The 18,120-nt window shown below is 41.2% G+C and overlaps 1 protein-coding gene across 1 annotated transcript in view; it reads right to left on the bottom strand.

Annotated features, from left to right (window-relative positions):
* The window catches only part of LOC144683540 (uncharacterized), a 30,909-nt gene extending 29,001 nt beyond the window's left edge, over positions 1–1,908 (bottom strand). The window contains exon 1 of the mRNA XM_078546639.1: positions 629–1,908. Within this exon, the coding sequence (XP_078402765.1) occupies positions 629–1,895 (1,267 nt within the window). The 5' untranslated portion in view covers positions 1,896–1,908. The remainder of the gene's footprint in view (positions 1–628) is intronic.
* Positions 1,909–18,120: the final 16,212 nt, after the last annotated feature.

Here is an 18,120-nt window from a genome sequence, read left to right as displayed (position 1 = left end):
ATACATTACTGTCTGGTGGTGGGTGCTGACTCTTAATATGCCTTTAAGAAGGTGGTGACTGAGGGAGAGATTGCATCATTCAAAAGATAACATAAGAAATAGGAGTAGGCAATTCAGCCCTTTGAACCTACTCCACCATTAAGATCATGGCTCATCTTCACCTTACTGCACTATTCCCCATATTCCTCAATACCCAAAAATCTATTAATCTCTATATTGAATAGTGTATATTTAGATAACACAAGGTCCAGGTAGTCTCCTGGACGAGTTTCAATTGTCTTAAAGGGTTTGAGAAGAATTTTCCAGAATCTTTTCTCCCTTATTATCCATGAGTTTTTACCATTCTCCTGGAGAGGGGTTATGGAATTTGTATTTGGTCATAAAGCTCTGGTCATCATGGTGTGGGGCAGGATTAATGCAGGAGCTAGATTTTTCCTGCCTGTCAATTTCTGAAAGCAGTAAGCTCCCAAATTTTAAAATTACATCTCAACTGAGTCAAATGACATTTTTGTTATGCATCTATTTAATCTCTCAGTATTTCTCACAATGTTTTTATTTTGTACTACCATCAAAAGCTGTAAACGAAACATCAAGATTAGTTACTTTGAAAAGCAACATGTGTACTTACTATTTTCATCTATGTCTTCTTCAGATCCTTCAAGCAACCCTAAGGTTTTGACACAGATTAACCCCACTAGAACAAGACAAAGGACAATAGTGGCCACCTGGAGAAATCGTGACAGGTAAAACTCGAATTTATCTAGATGATTCTTAGGTTTTTGCTCTCCCTGCTTGGAAATCCCAGCAGCAGTTCGTCTTGTGTGGTTAGTTTCAGACAAACTATCAGACTTTCCTCTGTAATGACTGTCAGAATAGAGGCTGCCTGAATTCCTCATATATCGATCTGAATACAAGCTGCTCAATCTTCCTGTGTATACATCTGAACTCAGGCTGTCAGATTTCCCTGCATATCGATCTGAGTACGAGCTGTCAGATTTCCTTGTGTATGGATCTGAACTCAGGCTCTGATATTTCCTTGTATATCGATCTGAACTCAGGATGTCATATTTCCCTCTATATGGATCTGAATATGAGCTGTCAGATGTCTTTGTATATGGAGAGGAATATGAACTGCCAGATTTCCTTGTATATGGATCTGAATGTAAACTGTCAGATTTCTTTGTAGATAGGCCTGAATATAAGATGTCGGATTCTTTCGAATATGAAGAGTCATACGGACTCGAAACGTTAACTGTATCCCCCCTCTCCGCAGATGCTGTCAGACCTGCTGAGTTTTTCCAGCTATTTTTATCTTTTGAATATTGATTTGAATCCAGACTCTGATATTTCGCCGTGAATCGATCTGAATAGGAGCTGTCCGCTTTCCTGGTAAATGGATCTGAACTCAGGCTACCAGATGCCCCTGTATATCGATCTGAATATGAGCTGTTGGATTTCCTGCCATAGGAGTCTGAATAAAAGCTGCCAGAAATCCCCGTGTAGCGAGGCGAGCTCAGGTGGTCAGATGTCCCCTCGTCTCCGTCAGCCACAGGATGAGGTCGATCTGTAAAGTAACCTGTAGAATGTGTGATGGGAGGCTCAGGGTCGGCCTGCTCGTGGTTCAACTCGGCCCTGGTGCTGGAGGCGAAGCCGGGCCTCCTCCTCCTGGCCTGCTCCGGCTCCGGCTCCGGGGGCGGGCTCTCCTCCTCCCGCTGCCTGAGGCTCTGGCGACTCCGCGGCGCCCGGCTGCTCTGTTCTTTCTGACTCTTTTCGGACTGCAGCTGGTCTAATTTTTTGAGGTACAGGAGCCTGGTGCTCTCGGTGATGGGCCCGGCCGTGTAGCCCAGGGCCTTCAGCTCGCGCCGCAAATCTTTGTCGCTGATTGTCGACGCCATTTTCCACCCAGCCGGCAGTGCGCAGGCGCGGCCCTAGCCCCCGAGCATGCGCACTAGGCAGAACTCTAAGTTGGCTGTTGTCCAGTGGGTGGAAGGGCAGAGGCTCCTGAGGGTAAATGGACACAAATCACTGAAGGTGGTATATGACCGCGTGAGAAAGGATTAATAAGGTGCACAGGATCCTGGGCTTTAGAAATACATATGGTACATACGAATTTGCAAATGTGACGTGGGAAAAAGGTTTTTCATACGACGAGTGGTTCGGGTGCATTGCCTGGAAGTGTGGTGGAGACAGGTTCGATCAAGGGATTCAAGAGGGCATTAGATGATTATTTGAGTAGAAGCAATGTGCAGGGGTACGGGGAAAAGGCAGGGCAATGGCACTAGGTCATAATGCTCATTTGGAGAGCTGGTGCAGACACGATGGGCCGAATGGCTTCCTTCTGTGCTGTTAAAATTCTGTGATTAGGAGCAGGAGAGGCTTGGCTCCTCGAGCCTGCTCCATCATTCAATAAGATCACCTGAATGTAACGTCAACCTCACATTCCTGTCTACCCATGAAAACCTTTCATCCCCTTGTTAATCAAGAATCTATCCAGTTCTGCCTTAAGAATATTCAAAGATTCTGTTTCCACTGCCTTTTGAGGAAGAGTTCCAAAGACTCACAACCCTCTGAGAGAAAAAATTTCTCCTCATCTCTGTCTTAAATGAGTGACCCCTTATTTTAAACAGTGACACCCCCTAGTTCTAGATTCTTCCACAAGGGGAAACATCCTGTCCGCATCCGCCCTGTCATGACCCCTCAGGATCTTAAAGGTTTCCATTAAGTCACCTCTTACTCTTCTAAATTCCATTGGATACAAGCCTAACCTCACCAGCCTTTCCTCATAACACAACCTGCCCATTCCTGGTATTAATCTAGTAAACTTTTTCTGAACTGCTTCTAACGCATTTACATCTTTCTTTAAATAAGGAGACCAGTACTGTACACAATACTCCAGATGTGGTCACACCAACTGTACAACTGAAGCTTAACCTCCCTACTTTTGAATTAATTCCCCTCACAATAAATAATAACATTCTTTTAACTTTCCTAATTACTTGCTGTATCTGCATGCTAACCTTTTGTGATTCATGCACTAGGACACCCAGATCCCTCTGAATCTCAGAGCTCTACAATCTCTCACCATTTAGATAATAAACTTCCTTTTTATTCTTCATGCCAAAATGAACAATTTCACATTTGCCTACATTATACTCCATTTGCCAGATCTTTGTCCAGTGACTTAACCTATCTATGACACTATGTAACCTCCTTATGGCCTCTTCATAATTTAATTTCCTACCTCTCTTTGTGTCATCAGCAAATTTCCCAACTATTCCTTTGGTCCCTTCATCCAAGTCATTTATATAAATTGTGAAAAGCTGAGGCCCCAGAACTGATTCCTGTGGCACACCATCCTGCCAACCAGAAAAAGCCCCATTTGTGCCAACTCTCTTCTTCTTGTTAGCTAATCTTCTATCCATGCTAATATGTAACGCCCTACACCATGAGCTTTTATTTTCTGCAATAACCTTTGATGTGGCACTTTATCAAATGTCTTCTGGAAACCTAAGTATAGTACGTCCACCAGTTCTCCTTTATCCACAGCACATGTGACTCTTTCAAAGCACTCCAATAAATGATTTCCCATTTACAAAACCATATTGACTCTGCCTGATTGCCTTGAATTTTTCTGTGCCCTTCTATAACATCTTTAATAATAGCTTTTAACCCTTTGCCTATGACAGATGTAAGGCTAACTGACTTATAGTTTCCTGCTTTCTGTCTCCCTCTCTTTTTGAATAAAGGAATTATATTTGCTATTTTCCAATCTAATGGAACCTTCCCGAATCTAGGGAGTTTTGGAAAATTAAAACTAATGCATCCGCTATCTCATTAGCCACTTCTTTCAAGACCTTGAAGTCCATCTGAACCTGGGGATTTGCCAGCCCGCAGCCCCAACAATTTTCTCAATACCACTTACCTGGTGATTGTAATTTTCCTGGGTTCCTCCCTTCCTTTCATTTCCTGATTTACAATTATTTCCAGGATGCTATTTTATCCTCTATAGTAAAAACTGAAACAAAATACCTGTTCAATTCATCTGCCATCACCCTACTTTCCATATCAATTCCCTGGACACACTCTCTATAGGACAAACGCTCACTTTGTTAACTCTTCTTATTTAAATATCTATAGAACCTCTTATTATCTGACTTTATATTACTTGCTTGCTTTCTCTCATACTCTAACTTTTCCTTCTTATTAACCTTTTTGTCAATCTTTGCTGTTTTTTATATTCTTTCCAATTTTCTGACCTGCCACCTATCTTTGTGTAATTATATGTTTTTTCTTTAAGTTTTATACTGTCTTTAACTTTTTTAGTTAACCACGGATGACAAGCCCCTCTTGTAATTTTTCTTTCTCATTGGAATGTATATATTCTGTGTATTTTGAAATATCCATTTAAATGTCTGCCACTGAAGTTATATTGACATATCCCTTAACCTCATTTGTCACTTCACTTTAGCTAGCTCTGCTTTCATACCCTCATAATTGCCCTTTATTTAAGTTTGAAATACTAGTCTTGGATGCACTCGTTTCTCCCTCAAAATGAATGTGAAATTCAATCATATTATGATCACTGCTACCTATGGGTGCCTTCAAAGAACAAAGAACAAAGAAAAGTACAGCACAGGAACAGCCCTTCGGCCCTCCAAGCCTGCGCTGATCATATTGCCTGTCAAACTAAAACATTTTGCACTTCCGGGGTCCGTATCCCTCTATTCCCATCCAATTCATGTATTTGTCAAGCTGCCTCTTAAACACCACTATCATACCTGCTTCCACCACCTCCTCTGGCAGCGAATTCTAGACACTCACTACCCTCTGCGTAAAAAACTTGCCCTGCACATCTCCTCTAAAGTTTTCTCCTCTCATCTTAAATCTATGTCCCCTAGTAATTGACTCTTCCACCCTGGGAAAAAGCTTCTGACTATCTACCCTGTTCATGCCACTCATAATTTTGTAAACTTCTATCAAGTCACCCCTCAATCTCCGTCGCTGTAGTGAGAACAATCTGAGTTTCTCCGACCTCTCCTCATAGCCAATAACCTCCAGACCAGGCAGCATCCTGGTAAACCTCCTCTGCATCCTCTCTAATGCCTCCATATCTTTCTGGTAATGCAGCGACCTGAATTGCACGCAATATTCCAAGTGTGGCTTAACCAAGGTTCTATACAGCTGCAGCATGACTTCCCAGCTTTTATACTCAATACCCCTGCCGATGAAGGCAAGCTTGCCATATGCCTTCCTGAATACCTTATCCACCTGCGTTGCTACTTTCAGTGACCTGTGGACCTGTACACCCAGATCCCTCTGCCCGTTGATGCACTTAAGGGTTCTGCCATTTACTGTATAATTCCTACCTGAATTAGACCTTCCAAAATACATTACCTCACATTTGTCCGGACTAAACTCCATCTGCCATTTCTCCGCCCAGGTCTCCAACCGATCTATATCCCGTTGTATCCTTTGACAATCCTCTCACTATCTGCAACTCCTCCGACCTTAGTGCCGTCTGCAAACTTACTAATTAGCCCAGTTACATTTTCCTCCAAATCATTTACCTATACTACAAACAGCAAAAGTCCCAGCACTGATCCCTGCGGAACACCACTAGTCACAGCTCTCCATTCAGAAAAGCATCCTTCCACTGCTACCCTCTGTCTTCTATGACCAAGCCAATTCTATATCCATCTTGCCAGCTCACCTCTGATCCCGTGCGACTTCACCTTCTGTACCAGTCTGCCATGAGGGAACTTGTCAAAGTCCTTACTGAAATCCATGTAGATAACATTCACTGCCCTTCCATCGCCGATCATCTTTGTCACTTCCTCGAAAAACTCGATCAAGTTAGTGAGAAACGACCTCCCCTTCACAAAACCATGCTGCCTCTCACTAATACGCCCATTTGCTTCCAAATGGTAGTAAATCCTGTCACGAAGAATCTTCTCCAATAATTTCCCTACCACTGACGTAAGGCTCACCGGCTTGTAATTTCCTGGATTATCCCTGCTACCCTTCTTAAACAATGGAACAACATTGGCCATTCTCCAGTCCTCTGGGACCTCACCCGTAGCCAGTGTGGATACAAAGACTTCTGTCAAAGCCCCAGCAATCTCTTCCCTTGCCTCCCTCAGTACTCTGGGGTAGATCCCATCTGGCCCTGGGGACCTATCCACCTTAATATTCTTCAAGACGCCTAACACCTCTTTTTTGATCTCAACATGATCCAGGCTGTCTACACACTCTTCCCTAGACAAATCGACCGCTAAGTCCTTCTCTTTGGTGAATACTGATGAGAAGTACTCATTTAGTATCTCTCCCATTTCTTCTGGCTCCCCACACAGATTCCCACCTCTGTCCCTGAGTGGGCCTACCCTTTCCCTGGCTACCCTCTTGCTTTTTACATATGTATAAAAGGCCTTGGGATTTTCCTAAATCCTGGTTGCCAATGACTTTTCATGACCCCTTTTTGCCCTCCTGACTCCTTGCTTAGGTTTCTTCCTACTTTCTTTATATTCTCCACGGACTTCATCTGTTCCCAGCCTTCTAGCCCTTACGAATGCTTCCCTTTTCTTTTTGACTAATCTCACAATATCCTTCGTTATCCAAGGTTCCTTGCCATAATTATCCTTCATCCTAGCAGGAACGTGCCAGTCGTGAATTCTTATCAACTGACGTTTGAAAGCCCCCCACATGTCAGTTGTTGATGTGCCCTCAAACATCCGCCTCCAGTCTAGATTCCTCAGTTCCTGCCTAATATTGTTATAATTAGCCTTCCCCCAATTAAGCACCTTAACCCAAGGACTCCTGTTATCCTTATCCTCCAGTACCTTGAAACTTACTGAATTATGGTCACTTTTCCCGAAATGCTCCCCTACTGAAACTTCGACCACCTGGCCGGGTTCATTCCCTAATACCAGGTCCAATATTGCCCCTTCCCTGGTTGGACTATCTACATATTGTCTCAGGAAACCCTCCTGGATGCACCTTACAAATTCTGCACCATCCAAACTCCTAGCACTAAGTGATTCCCAGTCAATATAGGGAAAGTTAAAATCACCCACCACAACAACCCTATTGCTTTTACATCTTTCCAAAATCTGCCTACATAACTGTTCCTCAATCTCCTGCCGGCAATTGGGAGGCCTATAGTAAACCCCCAACATTGTGACTGCACCCTTCCTATTCCGGAGCTCTACCCATATTGCCTCGCTGCATGAGGCCTCTGAGGTGTCCTCCTGTCGTACAGCTGTGATATTCTCCTTAACCAGCAGTGCAGGTCCCCCACCTCTTCTACATCCCTCTCTATCCTGCCTGAAACATCTAAATCCTGGAACGTTTATCTGCCAATCCTGTCCATTCTTCAACCAAGTCTCTGTAATAGCAATAACGTCATAGTCCCAAGTACTAATTCAAGCTCTAAGCTCATCTGCCTTGCCTGTTATACTTCTCGCATTGAAACAAATGCATTTCAGACCCCCAGTCCCACTGTGTTCTGTAATTTCTCCCTGCCTGCTCTTCCTCTTAGTCCTACTGGCCATATTCACTAGTTCCCAGTAATTTATTTCACCTGCTGATCTATTGCCCTGGTTCCCACCCCCCTGCCATACTAGTTTAAACCCTCCCGAGTGACACTAGCAAACCTCGCAGCCAGGATATTGGTGCCCCTCCAGTTTAGATGCAACCCGTCCTTCTTGTACAGGTCCCACCTGCCCCGGAAGACATCCCAATGCTCCAGATATCAGAAACCCTCCCTCCTACACCATCTGTTCAGCCACGTGTTTAGCTGCACTATCTTCCTATTTCTAGCCTCATTGGCACGTGGCACAGGGAGTAATCCTGAGGTTACAACCCTAGAGGTCTTGTTTTTTAACTTTCTGCCTAACTCCCTGAACTCCCGCTGCAGGACCTCTTCACTCTTCCTGCCTATGTCGTTAGTACCAATGTGTACCACGACCTCTGGCTGTTCTCTCTCCCCCTTCAGAATGTCCCATACCCGATCAGAGACATCCTGGACCCTGGCACCAGGGAGGCAACATACCATCCTGGTGTCTCTTTCACGACCACAGAAGTGCCTATCTGAGCCCCTGACTATAGAGTCCCCTATGACAACTGCTCTTCTGTGCTTTGACCCCCCCTGCTGAACAACAGAGCCAGCCGTGGTGCCACTGCTCTGGCTATTGCTGTTGTTTTCCCCTGATAGGCCATCCCCCCCAACAGTATCCAAAACGGTATACCTGTTAGAGAGGGGGACAGGCACAGGGGATTTCTGTACTGACTGCCTGCCCCTTCTAGCGGTCACCCATCTATCTGTCTGTACCTTGGGTGTGACCACGTTGGCAAAACTCCTGTCTATGGCGCTTTCCACCACCTGAACGCTCCTAAGTGCATCCAACTGCTGCTCCAATCGATCTATGCGGTCTCACTAGGAGGTTATCAATTAATCCTCTCATTGCTCAATACCAGGTCTAGTATAGCCTGCTCTCTGATTGGTTCCAGAACATTCTATCCTAAGAAACTATTCCGAAAACATTCTATGAACTCTTCATCTACGCTACCTTTGCCCATCTGATTTTTCCAGCCTATATGTAGATTAAAATCCCCCATGATTATTGCTGTACCTTTCTGGCAAGCTCCCATTATCTCTTCTCTTATATTCTGTCCTACTGAATAGTTATAATTACATGATATTACATTACATTACAATGTACACCACTCACACAAGTGACTTTTTGCCTTTATCATTCTTCATCTCAACCCAAACCGCTTCTACATCCTGGTTTCCTGAACTCAGGTCATCCCTCTCTAATGTGCTAATACCATCATTAATTAACAGAGCCGCCCCTCCACCTTTTCCTAACTTCCTGACCTTCCTAAATGTCACATGGTGACCCTCTATAAAACACCGGGTCAGCTTCAGCTATCCAATTTCTGAGCATCCAACTTTAGGAGATCTGAAGGTGTAGGAGAGGTTGCAGAAAAGATTTGTGAGTATGATTCCAGGGATGAGAACTTTCAGTTATATGGATAGATTGGAGAAGCTGGAGCTGTTCTCCTTTGAGAAAAGAAGGCTGAGAATGGATTTGATAGAGATGTCCAAAATCATGAGAGGTCTGCAAAAGCATTGGCAGAATGATTGAGTACCAGCAGACACTAATTTAAAGTTAATGATGAAAGAATCAAAATGTCAAGAAAACAAGAAATTGTAATATTTTTCTTTTGGTAATATCACTGTCACATTTCTTATGTACTGGAAGATAGGCTGTTGGGGGTTGTAAGTATGGTAATTGGAGTAAGAGACAGTAACGGTGAGAGTCTAAAACCAACAGTAAGAAGTGGTTTTGCTATGTGAATGAACCCAAGAGGAATTTCAATCAGAATTTTACATACAGCAACAACAGGAGTAGTTTTGAATTGAGTTGTTTTAGTTCAAAGGGGGATGTAAAGTAGGTTGTATAAAGTGTAAGTATAAAAGGTAAAGATAGGGTAAGTTTATTTTTTTAAAGCCTAAGAGTTAGAGTGAAGAAATTAGTTTAATCAATTCTGGGAAGAAAGCATTTCTGAAGAGACTGGGTGAGACAATAGAGAGATTAAAGGAAAGGAACACATTTAAGGAAAAGCTGAAGCCTATGTGGGGTAGCTGTTTAGATCTCCTGTTTCAAGTTTCCCTTTGAGAGTTGGGCAACTCGGCATTTACCATCAACCATGCCATGACACAAAGGCAACATAAGGAAAAACTTTTTTTACACAGAAATGTACTTCCTGAAAGCATGGTGAAGGCAGATTCAATTGTGGCTTTCAAAAGAGAATTGGATAATTACTTGAAGGAAAAAAAATGCAGGACTGTAGGGAAAGGACAGGGGTGTAGGACTAGCTGAGTTGTTCTTGTGGAGACCCAGCATGGACACAAATGACCGAATAGCTTCCTGTGCTGTAACCGTTCTGTGATTCTTTGATCTAATTACTTTTTGTGGGATCTTGGGAAATGTTTGTGTATATAAGTATGCTCCAAATAAATTCATTCAATGTGAAATACTTTGGGACATTTCGTCTATTTAAAAGAAACTTTTTGCTCCTGTATTTTGTTGTTTTATCATATACATTTGTTTACTTACCCTAATGACCAGTATATACCTGTCACTTAATCTTGGGGTAAAAGGGGAAGGGGTGATGAAGAGAAAAGGCTCATTATTCCTCTGTTTATGGCATAAAATGAATGTCTGAGTTTTCGTTTTCCTGAAACAATCTGTGTTTTATTTTTATTTCAAGCACCATTGTATTGGTTGCCAAGGCAAACTTATGCTATTGCAATTATTTGGTAGAGACTTAGGAAGCACAGAAATTAAGAGTGTCGAATAAAGCTGAGGATCATTAATTCCAATAGTGTGAGATAGACACACTGAAGTGTAAGCACTGGCTTACTTTATTTAAATATATCTGCCTCATACATTGCTACAGATAATAAAGAAGTCCTGTAAATTATGCCAAACCTAAAAAGAATTTTGCAACAACATGGTAGCACTTCACAACATTGACTGCACTTCAAAAGTACTTTATTAGCTATAAAGTGCTTTGGGATATCCTGTGGTCATGAAAAGCACTATGGCTTTCTTTTTTCTCTTCCTTTTTCAGTGAAGACTTCTTGACTCATTTTCCAATGCAATGCTTGCCTCTGCTGAATTAGCACGTCCCAGGTGAGGTAGCAATAGGGACGCTACAGTTTGTTCCTGTGTCTCTCGGTTAGCAATAGTGAAAACGAAACTTAATTCTGACTCCTGATTGTTGCAGAATGATCCTTACTGAGAAAGTGAGGGTGTTTGGATATTGGTGAAGGGATAGAGGAGGATTGGGCTCAGTTGTGATGCCCTGACCCCATATTAGAATACTTACTAAACTCATAGGCAGAGGAGAGATATCAGAAAGCTGCTCGTGCCCCTGGAATCATGGCCGGGATTCTGTTGGGCTGATGGGGATCTCACCCACTGGCTGAAGAACTGGCAGAGAACGCCGCCCCCCCCCCTCCGCTATCAGTTACATGGGGAAGGCCCAACGGAATCAAGTGCCCTTCAGGCACTTAATTGGCCATCGTTGGGATTTTCCCCGCAACTGAGATCCCTGTGGGTGGAAGCCAAAAGCTGCCTGCCAATCAGAGGCCAGCGGCTCCTCATGCCACCAGCACCAACAGGAGCAGTGGCAGCTGGCAGCAGTGCACCCACCAGAGGGCCAGGACTATTGTGGGATCACAGACCAAAGGTGAGTGAAGGCTGGATGGAGATTGCGGAGTGGAGGTCATGGGAGAGAGGTACAGGGGAGTCGGAGGTAAGGGTAGAGGATGGCTTTCAGCAGGCCTCCCCCATTCCTGGTGCTGGGTCCCTTGGTCAGGCACAGACTGTCTGACAATGAGGGGGACACCACCTCCGAACCCCACTGGCAAACAGGCAGACTTCAGAGGGCGCAGGAAACCTGTGTGTTCCCCATTTAATCCCTGAGCCAGCACTAAATTGCGATGGGCTCAGGAACAATGGATGTCAATTAGCTCACGAATGAGCCTAATTGATATCCCACTGGTGTCGGCCCAGAATTCTGTGTCAGCCCCTTCCGCCCTCCGACTTAATCGGGGGAGGTTTTGCCACCGCCAGGGGACTGACTCAAGGCCTCTCCCGTGTTAAATGGGCTCAGCTGCCATGTTTCCTGCCGCGATAGGCTGTATTAAATCTAGCCCCATATCTCTGCATGAGTCACTGTTTTCAGGACTGAAGGGAAGAATCATGATGGGGAAGTGTTAAAATAATCCACAGAGTGAAGGAAAAATTAATCCCAAGACAGCTCCAGAATTGTTTTAATTAATGCTGCATGAAGCATATATAAGCAGAATAAAGCAACACGACACAGAAGTCATAGTTACAATATAACTTTATTAATTACTAAACATCACTGTACATAACAGCTTCCCACAACCTTTTTATGTACAGATACAGAACGTATGAATTATACATCAAAAATTAATCCGTCTGATTTGTTGACATCATTGGCCTGTTAAAAAAAATTGAAATTGCCTTCAGTGTTATACATTTTGCAACATCATATAATCCTCACACAATGTCAAAGCCTTAAAAAAGACATTTGATTTCAAGATAGTTTTTATGTGAAAAAAGAACAGGTGACAATTATTATCTTAATAGACTTCTAATAGTATAGATAACTTTTCTAATCAGCTGTCCTGATCCTAAAGTGACACCATGGGATAAGAGACCCTAAATCTAGATCTCTAGCATGTGCTGCAATTTTTACTTCATGCTGCTATCTAAAACTATTTTGGGAAGTGTTAATCTGTTTAGAATAAATGTATTCATACTTTCACTAAATAAAAAAGCATTTTCATATGAATGCAATGAGCATTGGGCTTGTACCCCATGATCCCATTATGTTTTGTTTTCATTTTTCTCATACCGAATTGCTTGAGACAGTCTCATTAGCACAATGTGAAAGTTCTAAATCATGTTTATAATCACTGAAAAACTGGCAGTCTGACAGGTTTTATTCCCCATGTTTATTAGACTGTGTCATATTTTACATGAATAATACTAAAATTGTTTTTCTTGTAGTTAAAAAGCACTGGTAAAGACTGATACAGGGCTGGAAATTTCATAAAAGGCTAATCAAAATTTGAGACTGTAGTTTTGAGACTGGATATATATTTTTTAATAAATTTGTTCAAAGATTACCACAAATATTTTTAAATGTGCATTTATATTTTATTAAATAAATTTGAGATTAAAGACAATAGGATAGTTATTTTCTCATTTTATCAAAACATTGTTGGACTATGTAAATGGTGAGGTGAACACTAATTAGTTCGACTAATACAACTAAGCTTTACTATCATCTGTGTAGGTAAAGACAAACTTATTACAAAAATAATTTCAAAAAACCCTCAGAAACCTTCAAATTCATAGCCCATAGGCCAGGAGCAGATGAAGGGGAAAGAATGAGGTTGGTTCTGCTAAAAAAAAATAATAATAATGCACGTATAGTCACAAAGAACCATATAACTTTTTCAAAACTCCTTCAGTTTTTAAGAGGTGTTGGTTGCTCAACTAAGCTGAAATCTGAAGCTAGATCAGATCAACAATAACTGTGTAAACTGAACTCAAATCCATTTATTAAAATGATTTATTCAAAAATAAGTGATGAAGTATAATTGCCAAAGAGATAAATTTCATCCCTGATTTAATTATCAGCAGTATATTACAACGTGATCATTGCAAGGTTTTAAGTTTTAGTTTTCTCTAAATCCTTGGAGATGATGTTTTAAAGACTGAGTAAAACCTGTCTTACCATTTGTGCCATCTGACAAAATGTTATTCAGGAGCTCCTCCAGGAGTTCTCCATACTTCTGAAATTGTTTGGTGTTCATCTTGATTCCAATTTCCAGAGGAACACAGACCTGTATTAAAAAAAAAAGAAAATTCTTAAAGAAGAAAATTACAAAATCAAATACAAATATTTCCTGCTCACAATATCTGGCCACTGCAGTAACTTCAATTTGTCTAGTGCCTTTAATGTAAAAAAAAACTCTCATTGCTTTGCAGACATATAATCAAACAAAATTGGACACTGAGTTAAAGGGGATGTCAGGAGCAGTGACCAAAAACTTGGGAAAGTGATGGGTTTAAAGGAGATGGAAAGGCACTGGGAATTTAGGGAGGGAATTCTAGAGTGTTGGAACCAGATGGCTAAGCATACAGTTGTCAATGATGGGGTAAAGAGATGGGTTACGTAAGAGACAGAATCAGAGGAACATAGGGCAGAATTTAATGTGGGTGACGGGGGGGCCCGGCATCTGCAGCATTGCCACCAGATTCCCCGCTACATGCACTATTACACGCATGTTGTAGCTTGGAGCTATGGATAGGGATGGTAGGAGCCCCAATTTCCTTCCACCACATGGCTGACTAGGAATTTCTCCAGCTCTTACTGCCTGCCATTGACTTATGTTGGAAGGATTTCCAATTTGATACTCAACCAATCTGACCGCATTTTGAATGCACCTTTCTTGACCATCAAGTCCCCGAGTGAGACTTGAACCTGAGCTTTTGGCTCAGAGGCAAGGGCGCTACCCACTGCACCACAAGACCTCCCGTCAGTTTGTACAAAGAACTATCCTACAATTTTTGCATTTACATACCTTTATTACTTCTTTCATGTCTTCCATACCCAACTCTTCTGATAAGCTATTTTCTTCAGATCTCTGTTGGAGGTGCACTGGCACCTTTTTTCCCACTCTGATTCTGTCATTTTGCTTTGAACAAGAGGATATTGTCAAGTGGCATTTCAACAACAGTAAATGAATCCCAACAAAACCCGATGTGAGTTTCTTGGGGCAAGATTGGACCAAATCTGGACTGTATACTAGATATTGTAATGTAACCCTTCTTTCTTCAGAACTTATATATTACAAACTTTTAAAGAAAAAATGGGACAATCAAACAGCACTACTTACAACACAAACAGTCAAGTATTTAATCTGTATAATGTGTTTTACATACAAATTTCTTTTGGTAATCACTTGGGCTTAGAAAACTCAGGAACCCCTCAGTCTCTTCTGCCAGCATTGCCACAATGCAAACCACCATCAGGCTTATCATTACTCCCTTAGAAATCATCTTTGACCTGAAAGCAAAACACATGCTTTTTTAATGAATGAATGTTTTAACCAAGATCAGTCAATCTGTATGAAAAATACAACACCACAGTAAATAATTTATCCATATATCCATTCAGTTATTCATCCAGACTTGTATACAGTTATATCAACTATAATTAGTTGGAGATATCAGATACCAGTTTCAAACTATTAACAGTAACATACTGTAAATCAAAATTACATGTATCTAAATAATAAATATTTTTGAGGTGAATAATTGCAAATGTTATACTCAAAACAGAAAACAGGATTTGTTGGGAAAAAAAGCTATTCAGAAACACAAATCATTTATATTAAATATTTCAATAAACTTTCATTCAAAAGTAACTGGATTTACATACCCCTTGTAATACTCAGTTAGCAGCCCAAACATCAAAATGTTTTTCTTTCAAGTAAAGGAAGCATTAGTACAGACTTGAAAAAAATAGATCAATCTTTATTTCTCCAGTGAGGTTAGTGTTAATCCTACCCTTAAAAATGACTTTTTACACATAGGTATTTTGAAAGGGTTTACTTTTCTCTGCATTTACATCCCTCCCCCACTTTCCAGTGCAAGTATGACCAGTCTACCTTTCTACTTTTGTATAAAAATTGGTCAGACAATCTTGGATCTCCAAAGAAAAATTATAGATTCCCCCTCCAACTTTCAAGACACTTAAAAATGAAAGATATGAATGATCAGCAGTGAAGCTCTGCACAAGCCTGTCAGCATGCATATGCAGAGCTCTCTTAGCAGTATAAATGACAACAACTTCGCAAGAACCAATACTTCAGGACTTGTCTCTGATATATGGGTGCGCTGTAAGGAAAAAACACAACCAAATTTGAGGTTAACATAGGTACAAGTTTATGACTTGACTATAGCTCCCCATAATTGCATTCATCAATCCACATACACATATTTAAGTTTCTTATATAAAAAATACTGATGTCTAAGTGCAGTATTTACCGTTGTGATTTTTTTCCTGGTTGAGTTCTCTGTTTTGCAATTCTCCTTTTAAGATATATGCTTGCTTGCTGAGCTTTTATATTGTGGAGAGCTGTCTGTTTTATTGAATGAATCTTCCTTGTACCATAGCAATATAAAGCATCACCTTCTGAAACAAAAAACTCTCATTAAAATATTTTGTTTTCATAGAAACAAATATGTTTCCTATTCTCTATAATTACTCTGAAGAGCGTACATCCTTGAAGTGCAATAAAAATGAAAAAATATTACTTGGAGGATTGTTTCCAAAATCACATTACAATGTGATGACAGCTTAATGCATATTGATTGGTAGGTTATTCAGCCATCCAGATTTGTGCAGCATTATTTTTATGGTCTGTAATTTTTTTGATGATAGCAATAAAGTCACTATCCAAATATCAGGATCAATTTTTACTTTATTATATTTTTATGTATTACAGTTTTAGCATTATTTTGAATGCCAGATCAGAGGTTCAGATCAGTTTTCAAAATGAAGAATAGACCACAAAATAGCTTTTACCTAATGAAGAGCAACATTGTTCATAACAAGGTTCATGAAAAGTGACTGATTTCAAGTTCTGATGCTTAGCCAACAAAGCTTTATTTACATTTTGAAAAAAGCTGGCTGATCTTATGTAGGCATAGCATGCTGTTATCTGTTTCTGAACTTCCCTGGATGCAATGCCACAATTTCACTAATATGCAAAAATACAAAAATGAAGAAGTTTTTTCAATATGCCTCCTAGACTTCGACAATTCTATCGCTTTTAATGGATTTTGATTGTGTAACAATGCAAAAGTGTCAGCATAGTTCCAGTATCAGGTTCCAACAGGAAGCCAACCAATGTGACACACCCTCAGAGAGACCTTCTCATACTAGTTTGAGTTTTCACCTACTGCAGTATTATTCCAACTCCATGTTTTTTATATCCCTCCATGGAATGTGGGCTTTACTAGCAAAACCAACATTTGTTGCCCATCCTTAATTTCCCTTGAGAGAGCGGTGATGAGCTGCCGCCTTGAACCTCATTCAGTCATTCAGGTGCAAGTTCATCTACAGTGTTCTTAGGAAGGGAGTTCCAGGATCTTGATCCAGTGACACTGAAGAAAGGGCGATTATAATTCCACGTCAGGATGGTATATGGCTTGGAGGGAAACTTTCAGGTGGTGGTGTTCCTATGCTTCTGCTGCCCTTGTCCTTCTAGGTGATAGAGGCCGTGGGTTTGGAAGGTGCTGTCGAAGGAGCATTGGTGAAAGCAATGTGAAATTTTATTTCGCAAGCGCCCAATGCAATCTGCCTGGGAACTTTCAAAACTTCGAATGGAAATAATATTTTGAGAGAGCAAATGCACCTAGCTTCTCGTTATAAATGCAAACCAGTGTAAGGAGGGGCTATTTAATGAAATTAACTGTGTAGAATGGAATATAATTGAGGTAACTGGAATAGAGTTAGACTGAGTTGCTGAAGCTTCAGAGAGATGGGTTAGAATAACTAGCTGCTGCAGTTAGAAAATAATACTAAAAGAAAAAGTTGAAATCATAAAAGTTATCTACAAATGATTAGCATACTATATACAGTGTGACTTTGTGTTATTTTTGTTCAAAAAGTTGGTTAGTAAAAATGTCTACTGATTATCAAAAGTTCAAAGTGAGGTAAGAGCTTGAAATCTAGAACTTTGGTTTTTAAAGCACTTACAATGATAGCATAAGTAAGGGTACATTAATGCAATGATATGAGGGACTGGAAAAAGCAACCCTACTTTGCTTGAGTTATTGATGCCAAAACTAGTCTAAAAATGTAGATCCCCTTGACATGTTATACACTTACATGGAAGTTGAAATAAATATTTAGAGAGTGCAGACGATTCCACTCACACTTCCAAAACGTTTAAAATTGATGAGGGGAAAGGAGCTCAGCACAAGCCTGTAACCACACACATGGGCCAGAATTTTACATTCGGCGTGCGGGGGCGGGCCCAACACACCGGAACGTGACGTTGGGCATGCGTCCTGAGGTCACCGCGCATCAGCGGGATATTTTGGTAGGCGTGCGCGCTATGAGGACGGAGGCACACCCGCCATTAATTAACGGGCCAGTTAAGACACTTGAGGCACCAGCTGAATTTGATTTTTTGCAGCCTGCACGATTTTCAGAGCGTCGCATGGGCGCAACGGGCAGGTGGGTAGGCCACATTTTCAAAAACCTCATCTATGGGCAGGATAAGAGGGGTGAGTTGGCTCACTAATGTGAGTTGTTAGTACTTTAGATTAAAACTTACTGCTACTTGGTTCTGTGAACAGGACAACTTCATTTCGTTTCAGAACTGCTTTGACATAAATAAGAGGCTTCAGTTCAGGACTCCAGAGGAGTTATACCACTTGGGGCTTTCCAGGTATCAGACAGCTTTCCCTTACCCTGGGAGTGGGGATTGTGGTC

Source organism: Cetorhinus maximus, chromosome 8 (assembly GCF_964194155.1).
Source record: "Cetorhinus maximus chromosome 8, sCetMax3.hap1.1, whole genome shotgun sequence".
Classification (NCBI taxonomy): domain Eukaryota; kingdom Metazoa; phylum Chordata; class Chondrichthyes; order Lamniformes; family Cetorhinidae; genus Cetorhinus; species Cetorhinus maximus.
This window is presented reverse-complemented; position numbering and strand designations above follow the sequence as displayed.